This window comes from Corythoichthys intestinalis, chromosome 6 (assembly GCF_030265065.1).
Source record: "Corythoichthys intestinalis isolate RoL2023-P3 chromosome 6, ASM3026506v1, whole genome shotgun sequence".
NCBI classification, from domain to species: domain Eukaryota; kingdom Metazoa; phylum Chordata; class Actinopteri; order Syngnathiformes; family Syngnathidae; genus Corythoichthys; species Corythoichthys intestinalis.
The window spans coordinates 14,362,316-14,382,491 of record NC_080400.1 but is presented as its reverse complement, the minus strand read 5'-3'; the positions used below and the strand labels follow the sequence as shown (position 1 = coordinate 14,382,491).

The 20,176-nt window shown below is 40.4% G+C and overlaps 1 protein-coding gene across 1 annotated transcript in view; it reads left to right on the top strand.

The window, feature by feature from the left end:
* The window catches only part of LOC130917644 (integrin-linked protein kinase), a 36,651-nt gene extending 17,450 nt beyond the window's left edge, over nt 1-19,201 (top strand). The window contains exons 4-13 of the mRNA XM_057839251.1: nt 5,109-5,204; nt 5,289-5,385; nt 5,462-5,545; nt 5,672-5,757; nt 8,307-8,416; nt 10,137-10,264; nt 10,339-10,460; nt 14,040-14,139; nt 18,109-18,239; nt 18,333-19,201. Of these exons, the coding sequence (XP_057695234.1) occupies nt 5,109-5,204; nt 5,289-5,385; nt 5,462-5,545; nt 5,672-5,757; nt 8,307-8,416; nt 10,137-10,264; nt 10,339-10,460; nt 14,040-14,139; nt 18,109-18,239; nt 18,333-18,482 (1,104 nt within the window). The 3' untranslated portion in view covers nt 18,483-19,201. The remainder of the gene's footprint in view (nt 1-5,108; nt 5,205-5,288; nt 5,386-5,461; nt 5,546-5,671; nt 5,758-8,306; nt 8,417-10,136; nt 10,265-10,338; nt 10,461-14,039; nt 14,140-18,108; nt 18,240-18,332) is intronic.
* Nucleotides 19,202-20,176: the final 975 nt, after the last annotated feature.

Genomic DNA, 20,176 nt, shown 5'->3' with positions numbered 1-20,176 from the left:
AAGCTCAATGAGGACCAAATCTCCAGGTCCTCCTCTGAGAACCTGGGCAAAAAAATTATGTGCACCCCTGTCTATAGCAGTGGTTCTTAACCTCGCTAAAGATACGGAACCCCATGAGTTTCACACGTGCATTAACCGAACCCTTTGATTTTTTTTTTTTTAATTTCAGATTCAAACTCAATATATTACCGAAATGAATTTCCATTCAAATTTCTTCTCATTTAGACTACAGGCCAAAATGTTTGTTTTTGTCTTTTTTTTTTTTTTGCATCGCTCACAGTAGGCCTGAACGATATATCGTTTAAACATCGCCATCGCGATGTGCGCATGCGCAATAGTCCCATCGCAAGGACGTGCGATAGTTTTTTCATTTCATTTTTTTAAATCCACAAACGTTTGTTTTGAGGAAGGAGCGCGAAGGAGAGCGCACAGCCTCTCATCTCATTCCCTCCAACTCGCAGTCATCGGCTCCTCCCCCTCCCCTGCTACAGCGGAGTGGAGGGAGGAGGGGCCGAACAGCAGAGCGGAGGGAGGAGGGGCCGTTTTCAAAGTGAAAGCAAGCAACACGTTGAATAGGGAAGACTGTCTCCAAAAGGAGTTTTGGAAGTATTTTGGCTATCGACAAGAATATAAGGAACAAAAAACAGCCCTGTTGACAGTGCCTCGCCATGGTTGCCTCAACAAGAAGTAATCCGTCGAACATGTGGGACCATTTAAAACGCAGGTATCTATGCATTCCTGCTACGAGCTTCCCATCAGAGGCTTTTTAGTACAGGTGGGAACATTGTTACGTGCCAACGTTGTTGTCTCAAGCCTGCAATGGTGGATAAACTAGTAGTCTTGGCCAAAAACCTATGAGACCCAGTTGAGAATTGCTGAGCAAGGAAGGTGGACGATATGCAGACAAATACATAACACAGCTGCAGGAATGTCTTTTCTTTTTATTCATGTGACAGCTATCAGGAAGGCAGGAAATTTGGGAGTTAAAATGGTTCTGTTATTCATCAGTTATTTGCTGTTATTCAGTTCAATTATTTACAAGTTCAATTGAGTTTCTGTTTCTTTTATATTTAAATTAATTGTAAATCGTATTTTTCAAATAACTATAGTACAGCTGCACATAAAGTTTTGATACTTAATATTTTTTAAATATTTTTACAACTTTGTTGCAGTTTTGCAGTTTTATATTGTTATATTTTGTGTAAACAACTCAGGGGACTAATGCACTTGCACTTTTATTTGACAGATTTAATATTTAAGTTCAAATATGTTGACAACTTTATTGTTTTACTGAGGTTTTTATTTATTGTTATAGTTTGTGAACAACTCTTATTTGTCATATTTAATATTTTTGTTCAACTATGTTTACAACTTTGTTGTTATTTTACAGAAGTTTTTATTTATTGTTATATTTTGTCAAAAACTTAGGGGACGAATGCACCTGCTCTTTTATTTGTCATTTAATGTATTTGCTGCTGTTGAAGTGTCAAATATTGTGTTCAATAAATTATCTATTTTGTGCAGACATTGCTTCCTGGATCCCTTCATAATAATACAGCAATCTTAATCATTCACAAATGAAACGGTATTATATGAATACACTGTGGTCACGGTGTGTCATGCAAAGTATTTCCAAACAGCTATTCAAGTCATCTAGTGAAAATTTCTTAAAAAAAAAAAAAATGTATATATATATATATATATATATATTTATTTATTTTTTTTTTTTACTATCGCAATATAATATCGCAATATATTGCACACCTCAAAAAAATCGCAACAATAGTTTTTTTCCAATATCGTTCAGGCCTAGCTCACAGCATGCATCATCATCGTCAGACCACAAAACAAAGACTAGCCCAATGTGCATATCTTAGAATTTTTCATTCAAATTTGGAGGAATATTTCTTATATTGTTCAAGATTAAACCTGCTTTGTTGCATTAACCTTGACCGTGCAGTTGCTGTCATGGTTACATCTCATGATTCTCAACCCAAAAAAATGCCACATACCAAAATCCATTTTGCCACACGCCAAAGAAAATGTCGCATGACAAAAGAAGGCCACATGCCAAAATCCATTTTGCCACATAGGCTATAAAAAAAAAAGGACATATGCCAAAATCCATTTTGCCACATGGCAAAATTGCAAAAATGTCACATCCCCAAAAAATGCCACATGCCCAAATACATTCTGCGACATGGCAAAAAAATGCTACATGGCAAAATCAATTTTGCTACATACAAAAAAACATCCACATACCCCCAAAAAATGCCACATGACCAAAATACATTTTGCCACAAACCAAAACGATGCCATATGCCAAAATACGTTTTGTCAGATTCCCCAAAAAATGTCACATCCCCAAACAATGCCACCTGCCAAAATCCATTTTGCCACATACCCAAAAAATGCCACATGGCAAAATAAATTTTGCCACATACCAAATACCACTTTTCGTTATTTATCGTTAACTTTAATAAAAAGAAATAATCTTCTCACAAATACAATAAACAGTGTGAATTCACAACAAATAATGTTTCCTTTTGATTTGCTTTTCACAATGGAAAATGAAATTAAACTCGATTCATTTAACACCGTTTCTTCAGTTTTTTTTTTTTTTTTTTCATGTTGACATTCTCCTGTTATCACATCCTTGCTTCACATACTATTTTCATGGCGTAAAATGTGACGCAAATGTTGTTTTTTTTAAGTCAATGTAGTGCGCGCTGCCCGTAGGTCTGTTGTACGTCCTCATACCAATTGCGAGTCAACCTTCTACGGAGCAAACTAGTTTCTCCTCCCATCGGATGGAGGAATAGAAGAATTGGAATAATGCCTGTAAATTGGGGACTTAGCAGTCCAAAACCTGGTCTAAAACATCACTTTGCCTGGATTTAGTCAGCATTCCAAAAATAGGGCCATGGCTGGCATAACCTTCACCGAACCCCTGAGACTGACTCACCGAAACCCTGGGGGTCGATCGAGACCAGGTTAAGAACCACTGGTCTATAGAGTAGACAGGGATATTGATGTGTCAAGAGCCACAGGCCAGATTGCAGTCGTCAATAAATTATTTATTTCTCTGCGGCCCGGTTCCAAATGCGCCGCGGACCAGTACCGGTCCGTGGGGGTGGTTGGCCCGGTGGTTGGGGACCATTGCAATAGCGTTTTTGTGTCACGAAGAGTGAGATAAGTGACCACCATCTATCTTGTGAAAGAGGACATTTATGTTCTTTTGTTTTCTCTGCATTTTGTTCTCTGCATTTTGGTATATTATCTACTTCATTACAGGTATTAATAGTTAGGTAAGGTACAGTGCTGCTCAAAAGTTTGTGAACCCCCTCAACATTTTGGAATTTTTTATTATTTAAACCTGATTTCCTAATCAATCAATTCAGTAGTTTTTTTTTGTTTTTTTAACAGTTGTGTTGTCGAGACTAAATTAAAAAGAGTTTTCATCAACTGATGTAGGTGCAAAATTGAACTGTTTGGTCACAACCAAAACCGCCATGTCTGGCGAAAAGTCAACACTGCATACCACCAAAAGAACCTTCTCCCAACAGTGAAGCATGGAGGTGGGAATGTCAAGATCTGGGCTTGCTTTTCATCCTCAGGACCTGGACAACTCCACATAGTCCAGGGAATCATGAATTCTGAGGAATATTGTCAAATCCTAGAACATAACCTGACGCCATCTGTTTTGAAGTTAAAGCTTGGCAGAAGGTGGATCATGCAACATGATAATGATCCAAAGCATTCCAGCAATACAACCAAGGAATGGCTGAAAAAGAAGAAGATTCGTGTTCTGGACTGGCCCAGTCAAAGTCCTGACCTAAATCCCATTGAAATGCTGTGGCGGGACCTGAAGCGAGCAGTTCATGCCAGACGCCCATCAAACCTCTCTCAACTGACTGCGTTCTGCAAGGAAGAATGGGCAAAAATCCCCCAAAGTAGATGTGAGAGGCTGATTAGTCACTACAGAAACCGTTTGGTTGAGGTAATCTCTGCAAAAGGAGGCGCAATATCCTATTAACTGAAGGGGTTCACATACTTTTGCACACATGATATCTGAGTTTTTCTTAAATCAACCACTTTTGTTAAATAAAGAATGACAATATAACTATTTCTTTTGTTTCAGTCCATTATTTGGAATGTCAGTATTGTGGATTTGGGTATAACTTAACATTTAATAAGGTTATTTTAGTTTTTTTTACAAAAAATCTGACCATCGCTGTGGGGTTCACAAACTTTCGAGCAGCACTGTATATGGAATGCTTCAAATGTGTTTTGCTGTTTTTTTATTCCGGTTTTACCCAATTATAAAATAAATGTGTCGTGTCTGTAGTGCTTGGAACGGATTAGGGCATTTACATGTAAAACACATCTCTATTCACGAAATTTTTGGGTTACGAGACTACTTCTAGAACCAATCAATGTCGTAAGTAGAGGAACCACTGTATTATTAATTACTATACTGTATATACATTAAGTATTAATTTTATGTTGTGTACCATATAGTTTTTGTAAATACATTTATAAATTAATAACATGTTAACACCAACAAACTTGATTCAATTAAAATGAATAAAAACTATGATTAGGGCCCCCAAGAACACTCTAAAGTATATTGAGTTTTATTTTTCTATTTTTTTATTTTTATTTTTTTTCAAGACTTCATAGTATAGCATTAAAAGCCTTAAATCACATCAAATAAGAACTTTTATACATCAAAAGAACATCCAGCAACTTTTCTGTCGTTCCTCTCTGGCTTGTTTTTTTTTTTTTTTTTTTTTTTTTTAAATGTGCAGGATCCTTTTATTATTGAAGAACACTGCGGACTCAGACATAGCAACAGGTTGCGTAAACCTGTCGTAATCTGCCAGGTAGGGTATGTTGTTGTTGGCAACACTTGTTAGTCTTAGATCTGTCATGATATGAACTCTCTGCCGCGGGGTGTCAAAATTAGAACGCTCTTAATATTAGGCATGTAAGGCAATACACATATGGATTTGCGATGTTTTCCTTCCTGTGTTGAATTCACTAAATGCAGCCCAAAGAGAATCTACCAACCGTTTTTGACTTGTTCATTTGTTTTTTGGTTGTAGCTGATTCAGTGCAAAGCAGACACCAATGCTGCCAATGAACACGGGAACACGCCACTGCATTACGCCTGCTTCTGGGGCCAAGACCTGGTAGCAGAGGTTAGTGCGCCACTCCATGGCATTAACATTAAATATTTTAATTGCTCAATAGCTATATTAAATCGATACTCCCCTATTTCGCAGGACCTCGTGAACAACGGGGCTCAGGTGAGCATTTGTAACAAATACGGGGAAACTCCTCTGGACAAAGCCAAACCTCACCTGCGAGAACTTCTAAAAGGTATCTCATCAGCCCCCATCTCACTCGTTACTATTACACAATCTGCACTGTGTGCTCATTTTGTATTATTCTGTAGAAAAAGCTGAGAAAATGGGACAGAATCTGACCAAAATCCCCTTCAAGGACACTTTTTGGAAAGGCACAACCAGAACTCGACCCCGTGAGTATAGACCAGAGATTTTCCACTATTTGCAGAAATACAGTGATTATTTCCAAAATGATTACAGGTGTCTTTAAAAATTGTGTTCAAATTGCACCTTATTTTTTTATGTTCTTTTCTTGCTAGGCAATGGTACTTTAAACAAACATGCAGGCATCGACTACAAACAGCTCTCTCTCCTGGCTAGAATAAACGAGAATCAGTCTGGAGAGGTATGTTGATACTAATGCTAATACGTTGTCTTGTATTGTACAGTAAATCTTGGCTGTTTGCAGGGGTTACGGACAAAGTTTATGCTTAAATGTAGGGTTGGGCATCGATGGATCCGGGACTAACACTCCGGTTCTCCCAGAACCGTTCAAATATTTTAATTTCGATTCCAAGTTTCGATGCCCGAACACCACGAAGAAGAAGCCGCATGAAGACTAGCTCCATTATGAGCAAATCATATGAATTGGCTAATTTAGCTTAGCACAAAAAACGTGTTGCTTTGCTTCACATAAACGACAACAAAGTAACAGAATAAACACAACGAAATTTGCAGATTTTGTTTCATCAAGGGTTACCAACGACGTGTAGTGCAGAGGAGGTGTGTAGCGTCTGTACACTTCAAGGATTCTTTTCCAACTGAAGCAGTGTTCTTTTTGCCTGCTGCTTCCAGTAAGTCACCACTAGGGGAAGCCAAGCGCACATAGCTAAACCAAAGAAAAACTGTAGAGACCGAAGTTACAATAGTGACATCTTGTGGACGGATGAACAATATATCAGTTTAGAAAGAATTCTAACGTAAAAAGTAGTCAAGGGACTGAACACTCCCCACCTGACATCTCCCTTTACTAACTTGTAGAAATACCACCTAAAACAAACGATGCAATACAATAAATGCCTGCAGCATTAGACACTCTAAAACACAGGTGTCAAACCGATTCCAGAAAGGGCCTAGTGGGTGCTGGATTTTGTTCCAACCGATAACAGGCAGAGAGTTTAACCAATGAACTTCCTGCTGAAACAAGCAGCACCTGACAAAGTTTAACTGATTACACATGTAAAAGATCTAATTGGTGAAAAGGTGTCCTCTTCATTGGTTGGAAAGCAAACCTGCACCCACTAGGCCCTTTCTGGAATCGGTTTGACACCTGTGCTCTAAAACATGGGTGTCCAAACCTGTCCGCAAGGGCCGCTGTGGGTCCTGGTTTTTGTTCCTACCAATCGAGCACAGACAGTTTAACCAATGAAATGTGTTCTAAAACAAGCAGCACCTGACTGCAATCAACTGATTACACTTGTGAGACACCAGATTGGTGAAAAGGTGTGGTCTTGTTTTGTTGGAATGAAATCCAGCACCCACTGCGGCCCTATGTGGAATAGTACTTTATCGTATTTCTTAATCATACGTCATCATATTTAAGTTCAAAGACATATTTATATACACGTTATAAATAGCCCTGTGAGAAATTCATAGCGAAGTTAATTGAAATTTCATATAATTTAAAAAAAATAATTGAGAAGAAATTAATATAAACTATATAATATAATATATATATATAATTGACCGTGCCGTTCCCAAAAACCAAAAACGTATGAATACGTTCTATTTTTAATTGTTTCAGTATCCCAAAAACGTATTTATACGCCTTTTACGTTTTTTTTTTCCACAAAAGACATCTCTAGGTTCTGATGCAAATTCGCTCCCAAGCACAACGCTCAAAATCCATTTTAAGGCAATAAAACTGGCCACTGGAGCGCAGTAGTGCATTTGGTAAGAACTCGTATCGGACCATGAAAGGAAATGAATGATCAGAGATAGTCAGGAAACAGAAGTTGGAAGAAGTAAGAAGCGTGAGAAAAATGTGGAGAACGATGTAAACACAAGGCACATGCCCCACACGTTCCCTAGGTGAATTCTGTTATGAGGTAGTGGTCACTACAAAAGAAAGATTAAAAAAAAAATCTATGAGACAGGCGGTGATGAGGGATAAATTTACCCCGTCTGCCAATACAGCCGCGGCCACAGCAGCGTCATCTCTCAGTTCAGTGGTTTAGTTATGTGTAAATAAATTGTTACTTCGCTATCAAAAGCCCTATTTGTCTTGTTGTTTATGTTGTTTTGTAGAAGTAAAACATTCAGATGTTTGGAATGTCCCAAAAGCAAAAAAATAGCAGTGTTAAAGTCAGTTATGTTTGAGATGTATCCGTTTACAAAAAGCTCAATTTCTCTTTTTTTTCATCAGAAATTGGAAAATTGCTCAAACTAAGCTATTTTCTAATGCTGATGTCTAAAGAATGGAAAAAGATATGAACTTTTTTCCTGATGAAAAAAGAGAATATAATCTTTCTTTTGGTGGGTCCCATGTTTATATTGCAATAGAACAGAATTTTCTGTGGGCCTTACAAAATCAGTCAAAATCCAGTAAAACGGCCGGGAGCGAAGGGGGTTGCTCCGGTGAAAAAGGCTGGGAGTGAATGAGTTAAAAGAATCGGAATAAATAATCGTTTGGAACCAGAATTGAAACGTGGAACCGGAACCGTTCAAATTCAAACGATGCCCAACCCTACTTAACTGTCACCACAACCCAGCTGCTGAAAAAATGGTTTTACTGATTTACTGAAGAAATGCTGTGGAAATATGAAAATACTATAAAACAGGACAACTCGATTTGAAAAAAACTGACAACATAAATGTCAGGAAAAGTCAATATTAACAGCTAGACTGTATCTGTAATGTCTGTGACTTCTGAAACATTTCGTTGATCCCCTGCAGTTGTGGCAAGGGCGCTGGCAAGGGAACGAAATAGTTGTCAAAGTGCTGAAGGTCCGCGACTGGACCACGAGAAAAAGCCGAGACTTCAACGAGGAGTATCCCAAACTCAGGTGATCATCTGAGCTGTGCTCTTGTGATTGTGATCGCCATTTGTCTTGTTTGTGTGGTTGAACCACAATGTATACACATTTACGTGTCTTGAAATGATAGGCACCAAGGTACCATATTTTCCAGACTTTTAAGTCGATCTTTTTTTTCCAGTATTTGGCTGGGCTTTCAATTCATACTCACAAGTGACTTATACTGTATACAGTGTTGTTAAAATCTAGTGTAAAATGGTCTAATGGACTAAACATTACCCACAATCAGATGCTAGAGAGGTTTGTTATTTAGAAGGGACAATAAATAGTGATCTCAAAATATACAACATTTATATGGATCTACAGAGAATGGAAGTCTAAGTGCCCGGATTCTGAACAGTTTTAATTTAACATTGAGAGTCTGACATACTCCCATTGTGATCATTCAAAATACCTTTTTATTATGACAAAGCAGCGAACAGGAAGGGATTATGGGGGGACAGAAGAAAAGAAATACAAGAGAAGAAAGAAAAGAAACACATACACAAACAACAAGAAATACATTGAACATCTAAACTAGTTACTAATATGCTGGTGCTATCGTCAGCGAGATGTATTTCCGGTTTACACCATGTGGGGGCCTATTGGCCAGTGAAAGAGGAGAATGGGGGTGGGGGTGTCTATAAGACTATAAGCTAAGTGATTGAAAGGGGTAGAGTGTACACAAATCAGTTCTGTGATCTAGAACCCAGTAATCGTGTGAATCTCTTATGAGTGTAAGCCCGTTGGCGACCAACCCTACGCCGCCGCATCACCAATCCCGGCACCGGAACCCCCAACCCGAGCATGCCCTACCACATCCAGCAGCACGCAAGCCCCACCGGGCGCGCGACAGCCACGCAGACGGGTGGAGAAACCGCGCGGGCGCCAACCCAGGGCCACAGCCCCCACCCAGCCAGCCCGGGGAGGGAGGGAGGGAGGGCGGGCGGGGGGGTGGGGGCTATGCACATTTTCATTTCCACTCATCGTTTTTAAAGGCCTCAGCTTGTTTTTTCAACCCAGTTTTTTTTTTTTTAAACTACACATGTAGCTACAGAAATCTGGACAGTCTAAAATGGCTTCCGGAGGTTAGAGAGAAGGAATATACGAGATCTGAGCAGAGAAAGGATGATATGCGAACGCTTTGGATACAACTTGGTCACTTGAAACAAGTAACCAAATCCGGGAACTAATGTTGAGAATGCAAAGCTACAGCAGCTAAGCTAAACTAACGGGACAGTTGGTGAGCAGACTATTACCTAAACTGTGAGTCAAAGCCAGTGCACATGCTACAAAAGTTGGGGGGGGGGGGGGGGGGGGTTTAGAAGTGGCTTCTGTTGAGCTGATGTGCTGCAACGTGTAATGCTGCTTACTATGAAGGTGGCTTCAACTATGCAATTCTTCTGAAATAATACTAGTGAGTGTGTATACTTGACGAATAACATACATTTCCCCTACAAAAATGGGACTAGTAGTCCAGTGCAACCAATGGTAATTGCCATCATGAGGCTTTAAAAAAATAAAGAGAAAATAACTTTTTTTTTTCTTTCTTTTTTACTAAATCAACTTAAATTCTAGAGTGACGGCTGGTCCGGAAAGTATGGTACTTCCTGGTGTCAGATATCAAGTGATAGTGTATAGCACATTGTTTGTTTGTGTCAAATTTGCCATTTTTTTGTTTTTGTCCCTGTCTTCCTCATCATCATACCAGGATCTTTTCCCATCCTAATGTCCTCCCTATGTTGGGAGCTTGTCAGTCACCGCCAGCCCCACACCCTATCATCATCACACACTGGATGCCTTACGGCTCCCTTTACAACGTTCTGCATGAGGGCACCAGTGAGTACTTAATTACATGGTTGCAAGATGAAAAGGCCCTTTTTACGGATGCTTGTGTGTCGTCCTGCCGTCAGACTTTGTAGTGGACCAGACGCAAGCGGTGAAGTTCGCTCTGGACATCGCGTGCGGGATGGCCTTCTTGCACACGCTGGAGCCAATGATCCCGCGACACTATCTGAACAGCAAGAGTATCATGGTGAGAAGACTCTAAGGTCACTCATTCAATCAGTGTTGTTTTTGCAACAAGGATGATAATGACAATATATCGTTGATGAACAGTTTTTTTCATGACGGGACGATGACAAGCTAAAAACGTGACTTGGAAGACTAGAACATAACGAGACGTTGCCAGTTTTCGTCGGACGAGACGACAACCAGATGAAAATGCAACAATTTCTGTCATGTTCAGAATGCATGACATTTTTATCTTGTACATGGAGTACGTCAGGTTGCATTGTAGCAGTGTTTGGGTCGTGCCACTCACTTGAGATGTGCTGCACCTCTAATTCACTTTACTCACCCGAGTTTAGGATGTGTTTCAGGCTAGGCTGCTCTTTATCTTGCTTGTTTGGAAACACATGGTAAGATTTGTTTTCTTATTTTGGCAAGGGAGAATATGCAAGTTGATTTAGCCTTTAAAGGTCTGTGCTTAGTGATCATAACATACTAAATATTACTCGTCGCATTAGCACAGCATTCGCGTTAGCTTCAATTTTAGAATATGTGCTTGTCTATGTTCATTCGAAATTGTTAGAACTTGGAAACCTTTATATATTTTTAGATTAAAACTATTGAATTTCACAGATGAAAACGAACACATTTTGAAATGACTAAAATATGACGAAGACTATTAATTATTTTTGTTTAGAAGACTAAGACAAAAATTAAAAGGGCAACAACACTGCGTTGAAATAATTGGCTGCTATTGAAGCCACTCGACCAGTGTTTTTCAATTGGTGTGCCGTGAGATCGTCAGGTGTGCCGCGACAAATTATCCTATATCGCTTTTTTTTTTTTTTTTTTTTTTAATGTTATCGGGTGGAGTTGCTGTCGCCGAGGAAGGAGAGTAGGTAGAAAGTTATTGGTCGTGTTCAGATGAGCCGAGGTATTGCCCGTGTGGCGTTCAAGAACTGCTCTGATTTCTAGCCATAAGCCACCTTGCTGTCCGTGACAATGTGGACCCTAGAACGTCTACTGTACATCATTTGATTAGACTCGTCAAGTGTTGATATACATGAAAGTTTACTTTCCATTTTACCCACATGTGACAATCATCAATCCTTCCCCTGTGTTTTATTCCAACACATTGTCGATGATAGCATGGTGGCCGATGGCTAGGAGTCCGAGCAGTTCTTGAATGCGACACGAGCAGCACCATAGCACCATGGTGCCAAGCAAGCTTAAACATCATCTCCAAACGAAACACCCGTCGTTTCAAAACAAGTCGGTGGATTATTTTGTTCGCCTTTGTGAAAAAAACAGAGAAACAGGCAACTTTTTGAGTAAAACTAAAAAGGTATATGAGAAGCGCTCAAAGCCAATTACCTTGTTGCTGAACTTGTTGCCAAATCCAAAAAGTCCCACACTGTGACAGGGACATTAATACTACCTCTCTACAAAGTCATTGACAGGGAGACTTTCGGTCCTGATGCGGTTAAAAACATTGCTAAAGTCCCCCTGTCTGGTAATTCTGAGCTTTTCACGCACAACTGCTATAAAAAATAAAAAATACAAAAAAGAGAGAGACTAAGATCTTTTGAAGAAGATTCGTGCCAGGTAATCAGCTTTGTGTTAATCTAAACAGGCTCAAGTTTCACACTGAGTAATTATAAATACTGAGAAATTATTTTATAATTAGATATACTGTACAGAAAGTAATTTTGGAACAATCGCTGCCAACCCTCCCAGTCAAAAAGGAATGGATGTCTAGCGCTGTCAATGGCAGTGAAACGTTAGCATTCACAACCAATCCACCCGGGGTTAACTGAATTGGACATTTATCATTGTCAATGAGTTAGTAGTAAATTTTCTGTTGTTTTTAAAATATATATTTTTTACATTAATAAAAAAATGAAATTGCAAAAACAACAAAAACAGGATATATTTTATGAAATGGATTTTAAAAAGTCTTTAGTTATTCAAAATGTTTATTCCTCTGTTGTTGTTTTTTTCCCCAATTAAAAACAAATACGTAACATTTAAAAAAAAAAGTTATTTGTTAATCATGGGATTTTATTTTGAATCAAGGGCCATAACTACTATATTTCTGTTAGTATTACAATGTATTTGTTTTTTTTAATGACATTTTATCATAGTTATTCTTTTTATTCATAAAAAACACTCGTTTTTAGTTCTCTTAACAAACGTTAATTGACACATGACCCAAAATGTGATGTCCAAATATGTAGATGCCAGGTCTTTACAAGTTTTTTAATGACCAAAAACAGTTACTTGCCTTATAAAGTGTTGGAAAAAAATATATGTACAGAACATGTTCACCCTATCGAAGTTTTTCTTAGCTGCACTTTACATGGGTTAACTCAGTACTTCTCAAATAGTGGGGCGCGCCCCCCTGGGGGGGCGCAGAGCGATGCCAGGGATGTGACCTCGGGGAACATGTTTTTTTTAAAAAAAATTTATTTTGCCGTACTGGAATAAAGTGTACTTGCACATCCACTCAGTAGGTGGCAGTGGCGCTCTCATTTTCCGAGTGCGCGCAGTATTTTTGAACTAAGGAAGGGCACTCGGCACACACAGACAACAGATATGAAGAGCAGTGTGCCACCGCCGTTTTCGAAAGCCGTTTTCCGACCGGACTCACTCACGCAGCGACCCACTGTCTTGTCCGGTTCTCACGTCGCCGCCCGAGAAGTGCCATTTTCGGCTTGGGATCGTCACAACGACCGCCCTCACCTACGGTTCTACCTCGGCCGCCGTGAATGCGCTTTTTTTCGTGCCGTTTGCCTTTTAGCTTTGACTTTTAATACAGTGGGTGATGATGAAAGACCACTGTTTACTGTGTCTAAAAATAATTATAGCAGACAGCCAGAAGCCAAATCAATTAAGACGCCACTTAAAGACATTAGACCCCAATCTCATTGTTAAGCCGCTTGATTTTTTCAGTGAAAACGTGCCGAATATTGCCAACAATCGTCCTGCAAAGGAGGTAAATACTGTGAGCAGCAAAAATAAAAACTGTCCTGTCCAACGACACTTTTTTTTTTTTTTTTAATTCAGTTGTTTTTTCGGTCAAATTTTTTTGCATATTGTCCTCATGAGTGAATGTTTGTAATCAATTTTAATTTGTTATTATTTACTGATTTTATTACATTTTATTTTTCTGTATCAAATGGTCAAAAATGTACCTTGAGTGTATTTTTTAGTTTGGATGTGAATTTTTTTTATTTAATTCAGGCAAAGTGATGCACGTCAAGTCTTCTCTGTTACAAACAAAACAATGTTAATAAAGTTATAATTTATTATAAGTTGATCTATGTTACTTTTTTTCTTTATTAGAAAAAAAGGACACAATGTTAGGCAGATGCGTATTTATAATAGTAATTTTATAGACAAATGATACTATTTACAGTGGCGGCAGAGAGTTTGGGGGGGGCGCGAAACATTTACGTCTTCCTTGGGGGGGGGCGTGACAGAAAATAATTGAGAAGCACTGGGTTAACTGAATGTCCTAAAACTTTTGAATACATGGTTTCATATCCCCTGCCACACATCCTTTCCACTCAGAACTGACATCTTACTCTTGTTCCATCCACAGATCGATGAAGACATGACAGCCAGGATCAGCATGGCCGACGTCAAGTTTTCCTTTCAGTGTCCTGGCAGGATGTACTCACCCGCTTGGGTTGCCCCTGAGGGTGCGTGATGCAGTACACTCACGTTCAAAGTGACAGCTTAAGCATGAATGATCACTTTGGGGGGAGGGTAAGGAAACTGTTATCTCTGTATGATGTCCTCCAGAGATGTGTCGTCTAAACTGATTAGAAAGGAAACAACCTTCGAGATGAGCGCGAAGCGGAATTTGTCCTTTAGTGAACTGTGGAAGTGAAATCACAATGTTTTCAAGATTTTTCCTGGCTCAAATATCTGTTTATGTGATACGATTTTGCTAATTGGTAATGCAAAACACGCATCCGCCATTGCGTCAAAAAACACTTCCCAGGAAAGCATTACAAGATTACAATACCTGCAAAACTCCACTGTTAAAAAAAAAAAAAGAAAAGAAATTTAAATTTCAGACTACAACATCAACACCCTTACAACATGTTGTAGGGGTGTCGTGGCTGACACGTCTCTACAACATCGCGTGGACATCGGGGACAGTGCTCTGGATTGGCAGACCGGGGTGGTGGTCCCCCTTTTTAAGAAGGGGGACCGGAGGGTGTGTTCCAATTATAAAGGGATCGCACTCCTCAGCCTCCCTGGTAAAGTCTATTCAGGGGTGCTGGAGAGGACAGTCCGCCGAGAAGTCGAATCTTGGATTCAGGAGGAGCAGTGTGGTTTTCGTCCCGGCCGTGGAACAGTGGACCAGCTCTACACCCTCGGCAGGGTCCTCGAGGGTGCATGGGAGTTCGCCCAATCAGTCTACATGTGTTTTGTGGATCTGGAGAAGGCATTCGACCGTGTGCCTCGGGGAGTCCTGTGGGGGGTGCTCCGGGAGTACGGGGTACCGAGCCCCTTGGTAAGGGCTGTTAGGTCCCTGTACGACCGGTATCAGAGTTTGGTTCGCATTGCCGGCAGTAAGTCGAATTCGTTCCCAGTGAGGGTTGGACTCCGCCAAGGCTGCCCTTTGTCACCGATTTTGTTCATAATTTTTATGGACAGAATTTCTAGGCGCAGGCGAAGCGTTGAGGGGGTCAGGTTTGGTGACCTCAGCATTGAATCTCTGCTTTTTGCAGATGATGTAGTGCTGTTGGCTTCATCAAGCCGTGACCTCCAACTCTCACTGGAGCGGTTCGCAGCTGAGTGTGAAGCGGTTGGGATGAAGATCAGCACCTCCAAATCCGAGACCATGGTCCTCAATCGGAAAAGGGTGGAGTGCCCTCTCCGGGTCGGGGATGAGATCCTGCCCCAAGTGGAGGAGTTCAAGTATCTTGAGGTCTTGTTCACGAGTGACGGTAGGAGGAAGCGGGAGATCGACAGGCGAATCGGTGCAGCGTCTGCAGTAATGCGGACTCTGCACCGGTCCGTAGTGGTGAAGAAGGAGCTGAGCCGAAAGGCAAAGCTCTCGATTTACCAGTCGATCTACGTTCCTACCCTCACCTATGGTCACGAGCTTTGGGTCGTGACCGAAAGGACAAGATCCCGGATAAAAGTTGCCGAAATGATTTTCCTCCGCAGGGTGTCCGGGCTCTCCCTTAGAGATAGGGTGAGATGCTCGGTCATCCGGGAGGGACTCGGCGTCGAGCTGCTACTCCTCCGCGTAGAGAGGAGCCAGCTGAGGTGGCTCGGGCATCTGTTTCGGATGCCTCCTGGACGCCTCCCTGGAGAGGTGTTCCGGGCATGTCCCACCGGCAGGAGGCCCCGGGGCGACCCAGGACACGCTGGAGAGACTATGTCTCTCGGCTGGCCTGGGAACGCCTTGGAATCCCGCCGGAGGAGCTGGTTGAAGTGGCTGGGGAGAGGGAAGTCTGGGCTTCCCTGTTAAAGCTGTTGCCCCCGCGACCTGACCCCGGAACAAGCGTAAGTTAATGGATCGATGGATGGAATTTCAGACTTTCAGTGTTTTCGCCATAAACGCAAAATGTTTACAAATATCCACTTTAAGTAGTCTGAATGAAAATTTTGAGTAAACTGGACTTGCATAACTAGAGCAGCACTCTGAGCACACCTTCACCTCCACAGCCAAATTCAAAGCATCGCCATAATTGGTAGAGTGGAACTTTATTTCCATCATATTAATTACATGTACTGGCAGAGGTAATACATTTATCCATACACTTCACTATCAGTTGACAGGAAACGGGGCGTGGGACCGCTTTGTAGGGGGCCTATTTTCAAAAACTTAAAATTCAAATATTTCCCCAAACCAAAGCCACTAGCGACCTAAAACCAAAACAGGCACCTCCCTTAGGCATACATGAGTCTCCGTGAGCAGCAGCATGAAAAAATTCAAAGTTGTTCCGTAATAAAATCCCCAATATTTTACATATGATATACGTTTTACCTTTTAGCGACTTTTTTAGTGCAATTTTGATGTTTTTTTTAAGAGCTAATAAATCACTCAATTTTCACATCAGAAACTTAATACTTGAGAAAAGCATGCACAGACATGAAAATTGGTCAGGGGTTAAAAAGGTGAGAAGGATGTGGAGGAAACATGATACGGTACACTGTACAACCCAACAAAATATTGAGCTCTGTCGACCCACACTGTTTTTCAGCAGGGCCGTGCAGAGACCGGTGGAGGGGCAGGTGCTCATAGATCAAAAGGGCCACATGAACAAGTATTTAATACACCTTACAACAACATAACTTCAATTTTAACCAGCTTGAGATTATAATTGGCTGTGACTGTGACATACTTTAATTGGGAGGGGGCAACAGTGAATAGTAATCAACAATTTCTGGCTGTGACTCAGTCACTGCCTCTTTTCTTGCTTCAACCTCTACATCAAAACTTCCTTCCTCAACTTGTTCATCTGAGAACAAACCACATCAGATGGTCACTGAGCCATATGAAATACACGTTAGCAAATTAGCTAATTAGCTTAGCGCTCGGTGCTAACTATTAACATCTCAAAAACAACAACAATAAAGGCTAAACAGTACAAGAGGGTTCGTGTACTCACCTCTTTTAGATGCACACAGGTCTTAGCAACACACTCAGGACATTTTTCTTTTGAAATGCCTTAAAACTACTGCTGGACGTCTAAATGACAAGGAGCAACGAACTCTCTCTCTTCCCCTCTTGCTCTAAAAAAATAACTTGTGCACAAAAGCGCGACCACCGGGTTGCGCTTCTGTACCTGCCTCTCGCATACACAAATTTATTTTCCAGTCTTTTAAAAAGGAGTAAATCTCTCTCTCAGTGACCAGCAGCATCTATCATAACGTGCGCGCACCTGTTAACGGTGCCCAGCGGCAGATGCGTCTTGAATTTCGTTCTGCTACGAGCGGCTACCATAAAGTTATGAGGGAAAAACATCGTCACGTGTCGAATCGTGATGCACGTAATAATCGATTTTTTTTGGAACTCCTCTAATCGTGGCGATCTAAGTGTGAAAGAAACAACAACGTTTTTTTTTTGCTTAATGTTACATGTCGATGTGAAGCAAAGGGCAAGTTGTGTGCGCTGTTAGTTACGGGACTACGTACCTGGAGTATCCATGGTGCTGCCGCTGTTTCCGATACTTGAGTCTTTTTGTATCCGCAATGAGCCGAAAACACAACACTCGGTGATGCGGATGCCGTGCTGTGTTTGCAAATATTTAATCATATTACTGGTGTCCGACCCTTAGATGATATCAACACTTTGCAAATATTGCAAGTTGCACTTTCGTTTTCACCCTCTTTCCTGGTGAAGTGTAGCCAAACTTCACTAGTGATTCTTTGCGCCATGCTAGTTTGATGCGTCTGGACAACAAGACATGTCATGTCATCATGTGACGTGACACTTGATGATGCAATACGCGTCTTTAGGAATCGTTAATGCTTTTTCATTGTGGTGTCGAGGCCTCAAAACACTAGGAACCGGTTCGGAATTTGAATCAGATTTCGATTCCCATCCCTAGTTATGTCTACTTCAAATCTTAAGTTCGCATGACTAGGAAGTTTATTTTTTTTACAATGTGGGCTAAATCATTTGCCTGGTTCTACCTTTGCAGCCCTGCAGAAGAAACCAGAGGAGATCAATCGGCGGTCGGCCGACATGTGGAGCTTTGCCGTGTTGCTCTGGGAGCTGGTCACCAGGGAGGTGCCATTTGCAGACCTCTCCAATATGGAAATAGGCATGAAGGTCAGCAGACATGAGGAAAATTGTGTTTTTGTCTTTTACAGGCAATGTAAAAAAAAATAGAGCTTATACTGATAGTCTTTTATTTTCTTTCAGGTTGCCTTGGAAGGCTTGAGGCCCACCATTCCTCCCGGCATCTCGCCACACATCTGCAAGTTAATGAAGATCTGCATGAATGAGGATCCAGCCAAGAGGCCCAAGTTTGACATGATTGTGCCTATTCTAGAGAAAATGCAGGACAAGTAAAAAAGAGTGGACTTTTTCCCAACCCCTGGGATGTTGCCTTAAACTATTTTTTTTACCGCAGCATTGAGCACCGCCACCACTACAATCCAGCAGCAGCCATTGTTTGCTTGTTTCAGTATGTGTGTGTGTTTTTTTTTTCTTTAAATTGTTCGTGTTGACTGTAATCAAATGGACTGAATAACCTGTGGACAGCATCGACGGGTTTCATTTGGATCTGAATGTTCTTTATATATGCTAAAAGCAGGTCTTATCCCGCCCTGAGTTGCCGCATCAGCATTTTGCTAAGCATGGCAATGCATTTCTCTGTGTATTCATGAGTAAAAGCTATTTTTAAAAACTAACTCATGTTACCAATGTGCATAAAATAGTGTTTGGATTAAATTCTATTATGTATAGTTACGTCTCATTTGAAAATTCGGAACAAATGTGCTTTTAATAATATTTCTACAACTGTAAAAGTGCCTGAGATGAAACTTGAGTGTTTAATTGTTGAATTGTGGCCTCCAACAGAGAACAATTAGCGTACTTCATGTTAATCGTCATGTTTTTTTCATTGCATTCAGTGTGCCATTATTTTTCCTTATTACACTTCTTTTCCCACTTGTCTATATTGTCATTGTTTCTGTGCCTTCATCAGCTTGCTTGATTGCGTCCAAGCCAAAATCAAAAGCAACCTATACAAATGTATGTATTTATATAAATATATTAAATGGAAACGAATGGATAGATTGCTGTTTTCATTTTGTGTGAACGTTGCATACAAGTTTGTTTGGGGCTTATAATTTGCAAAATTAGGCAATCTGGATAAAGTGAATACCTGAGGAAAAAAATCTTTTAAAAATGCTGACACACTTGGGAAAATAACCTGAGATGTGGGTGCATATTTTAATGAGAATCCAAAACTTAGGATGTCCAAACCGTTTCCACCGAGGGCCACATGCAATAAATGAATAGAAACGTGCTGTGGACATGGCTAAAAAAAAGTTTATTATTACTGGTACCATTTTTTTTTTCATTAAAAATAAGATTTTTCTCTTTCCTTTTGTTCCTTATTTTTAAATAATATGAAATATTCTGTAAGTGGCGGAAAACACTCAGGTGACTTGAACTTCCGCTCTGAGACCCTCAATTTGGCCAATTTTCAAAATTGTCCGAAATGCATGTGTGATACATTTTTGGAAAGCTTAAAATCTCAATTTTCTGGGGGAACAAAAATGTTGAACAGGAAGGCATTTAAAGAAAAAAAATTTTTTTTAAACAGCAAAACCCTAATTGGAGGCGAGAGCACGCGAAAGCAGAATTAAAGACGCCACGATTTTAACGAGATATTATCGCTTAGTTACCTTGTTTCGATCCAAAAACTCCATGTAACATGTACCACCGAGTGTCAAGACACAGCTGTGAATGGCCACAGCCAGATTTTATTAGGATTTTATGGGTGAAACATGGTATTATAACAAGGGCCGCGATGCAGAAATCGCAGACAACAAGGAGTGGTTGAGATTTTCATTTTCATATAGTGACCCTTTTAAAAGCTATTTTTCAAATTTTTTTTGTTTGGCTCAATTATTTATCATCTAACATATGGGGGAAAATGCGACAGCAACAAAAAAATACAATTAATCGATAGTTATGAGGAAGATATCCGGGACTTTTTTACAGATGCCAATTTTTTCATTGTGACGTAATTCGTT